The sequence below is a fragment of the Delphinapterus leucas genome, chromosome 17, assembly GCF_059928025.1.
Source record: "Delphinapterus leucas isolate spDelLeu-1000000601 "Yukka" chromosome 17, BTC_Dleu_Yukka2, whole genome shotgun sequence".
Lineage (NCBI taxonomy): Eukaryota > Metazoa > Chordata > Mammalia > Artiodactyla > Monodontidae > Delphinapterus > Delphinapterus leucas.
The window spans coordinates 21,547,108-21,556,479 of NC_143145.1; the positions used below are offsets into that span (position 1 = coordinate 21,547,108).

Here is a 9,372-nt window from a genome sequence, read left to right on the forward strand (position 1 = left end):
TGAAAATAATTTTTACATAGAGGATTTCAAATTATAAAGTAGAATGAAGCATGAGTATAGCATTAAGTAGAAATCATGCTAGATTATATATACAGATAGTTAAAACATACTTATGGAAAATAGTAATGCCAGTGGTAGGTTTTCGGTTCATGTGATTTATAGTAGATATTTTATAATTGATATTTATTTCTTTATTTAATAGCTGTTTACACGCTGTCTTACACCACTAGTACCAGAAGATCTTAGAAAAAGGAGGAAAGGAGGAGAGGCTGATAATTTGGATGAATTCCTCAAAGAATTCGAAAATCCGGAGGTTCCCAGAGAGGACCAGCAGCCTCAGCAGCAGCAGCGTGACGTCATCGGTCTGTTCTACTGGGATAGTTCCCGGATACAATCACAGTGAACATTGGCTTAGAATTTACCTACATATTGCCAAAGTAAAAGAAATCAGGAACAAAGACGTATTCTCAAATTTTTGGACAGGGAAATACATGCCTTATATTCTCTGATTCCTTTGTTAGCTGGGAAGTTTTCTGTTTTCAGAAAGGTCTAGGACTTGGCCGAGTGATAGTCTGCTGAAGGATTGTCCTGCCTTGGACTGCAGGTGGGACATGTCCTTCTAAAAACCTCTTCCCACCTTTAAATGTATTATAAATTTGGTAACCTTTGTGGAGGTAAAATTTTATTCAGCCTTCTTCATTAGGGAAAGTCTTAGCATATTAGTATTAAATGGTTCCAGAATGTTGAGGACTGTATGACCGTTGTCCCCTCTTCATATGATCGATTGCAGATGAGCCCATTTTGGAAGAGCCAAGCCGCCTCCAGGAGTCAATGGAGACCAGCAGAACAAACCTGGATGAGTCAGCCATGCCTCCACCACCACCTCAGGGAGTTAAGCGAAAAGTGGGACAGATGGACCCAGAACCCATGATCCCTGTAAGCACAGCTCTCCAAGATGTTTGGGGTGTGGGTGTGCGGGCAATGTTTTAGATCCCTAGTAATAGCAAGTGTTATTTAAGGAGACCTTTTGAAGTGTCTTGGTTTGGGCAGAAAATAGTAAGGAATGGGTCCAGAAAGAATGACAGCTGAGGATCAAAACACAATGCCCTGTAAGTGGGAGGTGTTCTTAGGAGTTTTTCTGACTCGGCTTCACAGTGGACTAAAGGGAGCATCCTTGGCTAATGTGGAATCCTTGACTCTGAACTTGGTTGTGGTTTTTCAAACATTAGCCCATGGTGAATCTGACAGCCTAGATAGAATACCTAGATAGAATAAGTAAAGCAGCATATGGAACCTGTTAAGTATGCTGTGAGTAAAATGAAACAAACTTCCTGCTAATAATAACTGTGTCAGCAAGATGGAACATTTTTTCTCTGGTTTTATTGATAAATTGACATATATAAATTGTATTAGTTTCGGGTGTGCAATATATAATGATTTGATAGATGTATATATTGTGAAATGATTACCATGGTAAGTTCAGTTAACATCCATCACCTCACAGAATTAGATTTTTTTCTTGTCACGAGAACTTTTAAGATCTACTCTTAGCACCTTTCAAGTACATAGTATATAGTTGAACCTCCTTATCCATGGATGCATACTGAGGGCTGTCTGCAGTACGAGACTTGAGCATCTGTAAATTTTAGTATTCACAGGGGATCCTGAAACCAATCCCCTGTAGATGAGGGACAGCTGTATTGTTAATTGTATCATCATACTGTGTATTAGATCCCCAAAACTGACTGTGACCAACTTCTACTCGTTTCCCCCACCCCCTAGTAACCACCATTCTACTCTCTGCTTCTGTGTGAGCTTTTTAAGATACTTAAGATTCCACATGTAAGTGATATATCTATCATGCAGGACTGAGCTTTCTCAGATGTATTTCACTTAGCATAATGCCTTCAGGGTCCATCCGTTGTCACAAAAGGCAGAATTTCCTTCTTACGGTGAATGGTATTTCGTTGTGCACGTATATCATATTTTCTTTATCCATTTATGTGTTGATGGATACTTAGGTTGTTTCCATAGCTTAGCTATTATAAATAATGCTGCAGTGAACATGGAAGTGCAGGTATATCTTTTTCAGATAGCAATTTTATTTCCTTTGGATAACTAGTGGCTGCACCAATATACATTCCCACCAACAGTGCAAGAGGTTCCCCTTTTCTCCTCATCCTTGCCAACATTTGTTATGTCTTGTTTTTTGGGTGATGCTTTTTACGTGCCCCTGATTAGAGATGTTGAGCACCTTTTCATGTACCTGTTGGCCATCAGTATTGCTGTCTTCGGGAAAATGTCTGTTCAGATCCTCTGCCCATTTTAATCAGTTTGTTTTGCTCTTAAATTGTGTTGCATTCTTTATATATTTTGGATATTAATCTCTTACGATTTGCAGATATATTAGTTTGATGAAGTCCTACTTGTTTATTTTTGCCTTCGGTGTCAAATCCAAAAAGTCAAGTCGTCAGGACCAATGAGCTTATCACCAATGTTTTCTTCTAGGAGTTTTTCGGTTTCAGGTCTTAGATTCAAGTCTTTAATCCATTTTAGTCTTTTGCATGTGTCTGTCCAGTTTTCCCAACACCATTTATTGAAGAGATTGACCATATATGCATAGGTTTATTCCTAGACTCTCTGTTCTCTTCCAGGTTCTGGTTTATTCTTTATAAATATTCCTGTATATCTTTAATACTAAGCAGTTTTAGGCTCTCTTACATACTCATCCAGTTGCTAAAAAAAGGTAAAGCAACGTCTTGCTACTTCATTTAGACTGGCTACCATTAAGTTCACTTCGTGTTCCTATCCTGAGTGTAAAGGAAGGAGGTGGTCTGGTTTAAGGCTTCCCAAGCTGAAGTCTATAGAATAAATTAACTCTGGGCAAAGGGAGGCTTTTCGGTACCTTAGGCTCTTGGTTCAGCCTCCATCATCAAGACATTGGCAAAAGAATATTCTTTGCCAATTTTAACAACTAGTTCTCTATGCCCTCTGATGGTAAGGAGTTGTAAAAAAAAAAGAGCGTTTTTGAGTTCAGGAACGGGAACAAGTAATTAGTGGGTTACTCTAGTACCACTCTCCGGGTAGTTGTTCCCTTGTCACTCTTTTAATGTCCTCATGTGTTAGTATTAAGTCCAAGAAGAAAGAAATTCAAGAAATGGACCCAGAAAAATAGTCTCCTCATTCCTAATATCTGCTGCTGGAAGAGCACAAAGGCTCTTATTTCGAGCTCAGGCTGAGTTGCAGTAGGCCTTATACAGCAGTGGTCGACAGTACCAGGCTAATTAACGATCGAGCCTTTTTGCGTTGCCCTGGAGTCAGTGGGTTCTGTTTAGTCCTAAAATGCTAATACAGAAAGTGTTGAGGGTTTTTTCTTGTTTGCAAATTCCTAACATAGAATTAAACAAAACACTTTTGTTCTAAGATAATGAATGGATTAATTTCCTTTGTAAAGTACTTTAATGTTGTGGCTTTACAGTAAAAGAACAAGATGTGTAATCAGGTTTTGATTATGAGGAAGTGTGAAGATAAAGTATTTGTTTCCATTTTGAAAACTGCAGCAACTACATGCATGTTTGCATAGTTAAGAGAAGCTACCCTGAAAATGTGCATCTGAAATTGCCTTATCTTTATTGCTTTAAGCCTCAGCAGGTAGAGCAGATGGAGATACCTCCTGTAGAGCTGCCCCCAGAAGAGCCTCCAAATATTTGTCAATTAATTCCAGAGTTAGAACTTTTACCAGAAAAAGAAAAGGAGAAAGAGAAGGAGAAAGAAGATGATGAAGAGGAGGAGGTAAGGAAACGTTGTAAAAAAAGATCTGATGAATAAATTCCCATTCTAGGTTTAGCGAAAATCTTCAACCAGCTCTTACTATTTTTCACCTTGGAGCTGAGTTCATTGTGGTGGAGCATCAGAGTGATGAAAAATTTTTGAATATAAGCAGAACTTAGTGATCTAGACCCTCATTAAGAACTTCAGATGTTGTGCTGTGTTCTCTCTCATTTGGTCCCTTGGGGGCTTTTCAAGGACAAGGGACTTGCCCTTTCACTGATTTCTTGACTTGTGAATTGTTTGTAAGCTGCTTTTGTTATTGTGTGGTCAGCTATTAGCATCTGCCTATAATCTGTTTGTGTGGATTTTGCTTTTTCATTAGACTGGAGTGGTTTGTCCTGGGGCATGCTTTGGCTGTTCAAGTTTTTTCTTTCCCTCTTTTCCTGGATCTTTAAGGTTGTATATTAGAATGTGTATTCTTCTAATTTTCATTACCGTCTGGTCGTGTTTGTAATTTATGCCAGCATAGACTTCATAACCATTTAGTGCTTAACATGAGCCTTACACTGTTTTAAAGTCAGAATGTAGCCCCAAGGCTCTTCCAGCCTGTGTGCTAGAGTATCTCAGCCTTAGTGTTCAATTAGCATTTAAAATTATACTTTCTAATATATGTAATATATGTTAAGCTGTTATTAACTCCGGGTTCTTTGGATGTGGTGATAGTTGCAGCATAGCCTGGAAGCATCTCAGCTGTTGCCCCATGCCAACTTAAGACAGTCTTGTAGGTGGCAGGTGACTGGCAGCCACGCCACTCCAGTTAAATATATATTATAAATTATAGCCCATTGCTTGTAAAACACTGTATGGAACAGTATTACTTACTCATCTTTGCTAGTCTGTAAAACACTGTATGGAACAGTATTACTTACTCATCTTTGCTAGTCTGTAAAACACTGTATGGAACAGTATTACTTACTCATCTTTGCTAGTCTGCAGGCTCTTTGGTAGTGGTCCATAGTGAGATTAGGAATTTTCTGGAATACCATCGTCCAGAAAGAAAATCATGCTACAAAAAAAATACATAAATATACATTCAGTTAAAATAAACAGTATGCTTAGTGACATAGTTGGTTTATTTCCTTGCTTAAGTTTCTTACCTTAGCAAGGGCCGGTAATGCATAGCTCGCCAACCAGCGATAGCCCATGGACCAGACCGTGTAGATCACACACTTATAGACCAGTACAGAGTCATATATTCAGCTAACTGCTTGCAGGTACAGAGGATTTTCTTTTGTAATTTAAGAAGAATGTCGAACTAGATGCTAAGTGATTTTTCCATTAGTCAAAATGCACACGATTTAGAGCTTTCAGGAGATACAGAAATGCTTCATTTTGTAGCAGTTTTGTCAGTTTTTTGTTTTTGTGTGGGGTTCATTTTCACTCAGGATGAAGATGCCTCAGGGGGTGATCAGGATCAAGAGGAAAGAAGATGGAACAAAAGGACTCAGCAGATGCTTCATGGTCTTCAGGTAAAGTCTTAGAGAAAAAATTTCATCAAAGGCTTTTTTGGCAGTGTTTCCTTAAAAAATAAAAAAAAAAATTACATGCTATAACCAGAAAACCTTTTGTGAAACTTTTTGCAAAACCACACCACACATCTTAAACTATTTTAATACATAAGCTGTTGGGCTAAGAGTAAGCCTGGAAAGCATCCAGGTGAACACTTTCCCGTCGTTACCCTGCAAAGCAGAGCTCCTGTGTGTGTGTACATTTTACTTTTGGTTGAGCAAATTTATAAACTATTTTAATACATACGCTGTTGGGCTAAGAGTAAGCCTGGAAAGCATCCAGGTGAACACTTTCCCGTGGTTACCCTGCAAAGCAGAGCTTCTTTGTGTGTGTACATTTTCTTACTTTTGGTTGAGCAAATTTAATGGGTTGAATCACTAAATTTGTCAGATCATTGTACAGTGTCATTTATCCTTGGGCCTTAATGTGTCAGATACAGAGGAGATATCTTGAGTGTCTATGAAATACCAGGCAAGGTGCTCAGGTTTCCTAAAATAAATTCAAAGGATAGTTGACAGTTTTCAGAACTGTAAGTGCTAGATTTTACTGTGTTATCAATTAGATGAACTGATTAGATTTTATTAATTAGAAAAAATGAATCATCTATATTAGGTTGCCCCAACCAATGTTAACTTTGTCCCCTTGCCTTTTTTAATGTGAGAAACACCCTGGTACTGTTCAGAAATCTACTCCTAGCTCCCAACAGAATATACAGTATACTTTTTTCAGTATCCAAAAGTAGTATCCTTTTAAAATTACTACTTCATTGTGTAGATTATTTTCATTTAATTCTTTCTTTTATTTCAGCGAGCTCTTGCTAAAACTGGAGCTGAGTCTATCAGTTTGCTTGAGTTGTGTCGAAACACGAACAGAAAGCAAGCTGCAGCAAAGTTCTACAGCTTCCTGGTTCTTAAAAAGCAGCAAGCTATTGAGCTGACACAGGAAGAACCATACAGTGATATCATTGCAACACCTGGACCAAGGTTCCACATTATTTGAGCAGCTAGAAGCATTATAGCTAGTGTTCATTTCACTAGTGTGTACAAATTGCCCCCATGTGTAGGGCACACAGAACCCTTCAAGAAAATTTAGATTTTTGTGTGTACAAAGTCCCTGCCTCTTTCTTCATGTTTTCTGGTATTTTAAATTTATCAATTTCATCTTTAAGGGAAACTGCTTGTATGGTGTTTGTGTTCTGATGGAGAAAACAAGTACCCCAAGTTTAACAGTCCAGAACAGATTTGTGCAATATTGGCGCATATAATACTGTTGAGTAGCAGTGGAAAGTCAGGGAAAGGAGAACTTTTCAGGAAAAAATGCCTGACAGTTAATAACTATAGTGTGAATCGTCTTTTCCCACCAGCACTGGGCAGTCGTCTTCGTAACCATTGTGCTTTAGGGATGGTGCCCAAAGCAGAGATTGTCCTCTTAAGTTTTAAAGTATAATTCCACACTTGATCATGGGGTTGTGTGAAATTGTACTGTAACTATAATCCCTTGCAGCTACAAAAAAATAGGACTTGGTTTAAAGTGCCCTATTTTTTGTAAATCATTCCATTTGAAACTTTTTAATGAATCTTACTATCCTGAAATCTATTGTTTTAGTGAGGCTCTAAAATGAGCAGAAATAGACTTTTTAGAGTAGAATGAATATAAAAAGCATTTATAACTTTCCAGGAGCTATAAATCAAAGTTTTAAAAAGATGTTTGGATATATTTGAGCATTCAGATCATGAAAATAGAAATTGCTATGCCAACTGAAAGGACAAACTGATGGGAAATCGTACAACTGGTTGACTTAACCTTTAAGCAGACAGTGCTGTAAAAACTAATGGCTTCTCTGATATTTATTATGTTTTAGTACTGATCATTTTTGCCAGTGCTTGCACACTCCTAATAGCTTTGCAACAGAAATCCAGTATCCGGTTTCCTATAATTTAAGTGAAGAAAAACACATCCAAATAAAGGCTCTAATATTAACAGATCAGATAGCACCAGGAATTATGTGACTGTTACGATTATCAATACATGTCTTAACATTTTAGGGCAAAATTACACACTGAAAAGTTCTAGCTTTTAAGTGTTGGCACTTTTGTGGAAAACAAAAATCACTCAGACTTCAGTGTATACCCAATAATTTTAAATTATGTGAGATGTTTTAAATTTGTGAACTCGTAATTACTGTTTTGATGATTCAGTTTCTTGAGAATGGTAATTGTATAAAATTGCTGTTGCCGCTTTATTTTCAATATGATGTGCCTGTAAACCATGGTTTTTTCTCCCTTTGTATAAAGACATTGTAGATAATTGAATGTTTGATTATAGAAAGGTCATTAGTTTCTTGTTACACATTTTGTTAGTCTGGTTTTTGTTGCTTATCAGGTTTAATATTGTTCTTGAAAATAGTTGATGCTATGTTATGTATAACTTTTCTAATAAAAGTTGTGTTATAAGCTGTAAATTTTTTGAGGTATTGGTATTCAGTTGGTGGCACTCCCCAAGAAAACATTGCTTCATCTTTTTTGCCCTATCTTGAATAATTATCCATACAAATAGTAAGTGAACTTTTCAAGAGGTCTTAGAGTAAAAAATAAATCTTTACAATGGCTGGTGCTGAGGAATCTTTGGGGCATAGATACAGCCCTGTTAACTGCTAAGTACATAACAAATTATGACATGCCTATGGGTTCTTGGCGCCCTAAACAATTGTAGCCCATGGGCAATGTCCTGGAGACTTTCTGGGTCCATCTGAGAAGCCTACTTTAGCCAGGGCTTTCGGTAGGTAACTTGGAATGTATCCACCTTTGCATTCAAGCATCTGACTTGTCCTGCCACCAGCTGTGAGCTTTAAGACATTCAAGACTTTATGGTTTAAGTAAGCCGTGCTGTATCTTCCGCATAAATAGTTTAATACTGTTTATAATAGAAAAACCAATGTTTACTAAACACCAATTAGCCTCAAACCCGAAGATGCTTTAATTTGAGGCTCACCACCTGTGGTAAAGACAGCCTAGTAAAGAATTGCAGCCTAATATGTAAGTCATGGGAGCCTAGAATACAGCATGCCAAAGTACCTGCAGATAGTCCAACGAGAAAAGCTTTTGCTAAGATTTGAAAGATAATTCAGTGTGGTAATGGTTTTATTATCAGGTAGAGCAGAACCATGAGTATTCAACTTGGGACTAAAAAGCCTAGGTAAAGATGTGAGAGTGGAATCCTGCCCCTTGACTTCCTTCCTCAACTTAGAGCTAACAAAAAGGGTGCAGTAGGGCTTTCCTGGTGGCACAGTGGTTCACCTGCCGATGCAGGGGACACAGGTTCAAGCCCTGCTCCGGGAAGATCCCACGTGCCACGGAGCTCCTAAGCCCGTGCGCCACAACTGCTGAACCTCTGCTCTAGAGCCCGCGTGCCACAACTACTGAGCTCGTGTGCCTAGAGCCCATGCTCCGCAACAAGAGAAGCCACTGCAATGAGAAGTACATGCACCACAACGAAGAGTCGCCCCCGCTCGCCGCAACTAGAGAAAGCCCGCATGCAGCGACAAAGACCCAACACAGCCAAAAATAAATTAATTAATTTTTAAAAGGGGGGGGTGCAGTAGAGCAATGGGCCAGGGGTGTAGAAACTCAGCTTCAAAATCTTAATTTGATTATGGAGCCTAAAGCCCAAGAAGCTTTATTCTCTATCTGGGCCAGATTGTATACAAGCAGATGTTCTCAACCTTGCTGCCCTTTGTGGTCACCTGAGGAGCTTTAAAAAATACTGGATGTCTGGGTCCTATTTCCTGCAGAATGTTTTTCTGGATTGCTAATGCCCACTGAATACAAAATAACTGAATGGATGGAAGGAAATAAAGTAATAGATCTCCCACAACAATCTGTGAGTCAACATTAGTGCGCCTGCAAGGCATATCGTATTTACTGTGTGGTTTTGGAGTAATGCCTGACATGCTGCCACCAGTCGCAGAATTTGAGAAAAATCCGTCAAGTGAAAAGTAAACTGGTATTTACAGTTAAATAGCCCAGGGTTACC

At 38.5% G+C, this 9,372-nt stretch overlaps 1 protein-coding gene across 5 annotated transcripts in view; it reads left to right on the top strand.

The window, feature by feature from the left end:
* The window catches only part of RAD21 (RAD21 cohesin complex component), a 28,253-nt gene extending 20,452 nt beyond the window's left edge, over positions 1-7,801 (top strand). For 4 of the 5 annotated variants that reach the window (XM_089898800.1, XM_022555576.3, XM_089898799.1 and 1 more), the window contains 5 exons: positions 203-362; positions 791-936; positions 3,643-3,792; positions 5,217-5,300; positions 6,148-7,801. In XM_089898800.1, the coding sequence (XP_089754926.1) occupies positions 203-362; positions 791-936; positions 3,643-3,792; positions 5,217-5,300; positions 6,148-6,339 (732 nt within the window). In that variant the 3' untranslated portion in view covers positions 6,340-7,801. The remainder of the gene's footprint in view (positions 1-202; positions 363-790; positions 937-3,642; positions 3,793-5,216; positions 5,301-6,147) is intronic. The other variant, XM_030764066.2, reaches the window with a different exon arrangement.
* Positions 7,802-9,372: the final 1,571 nt, after the last annotated feature.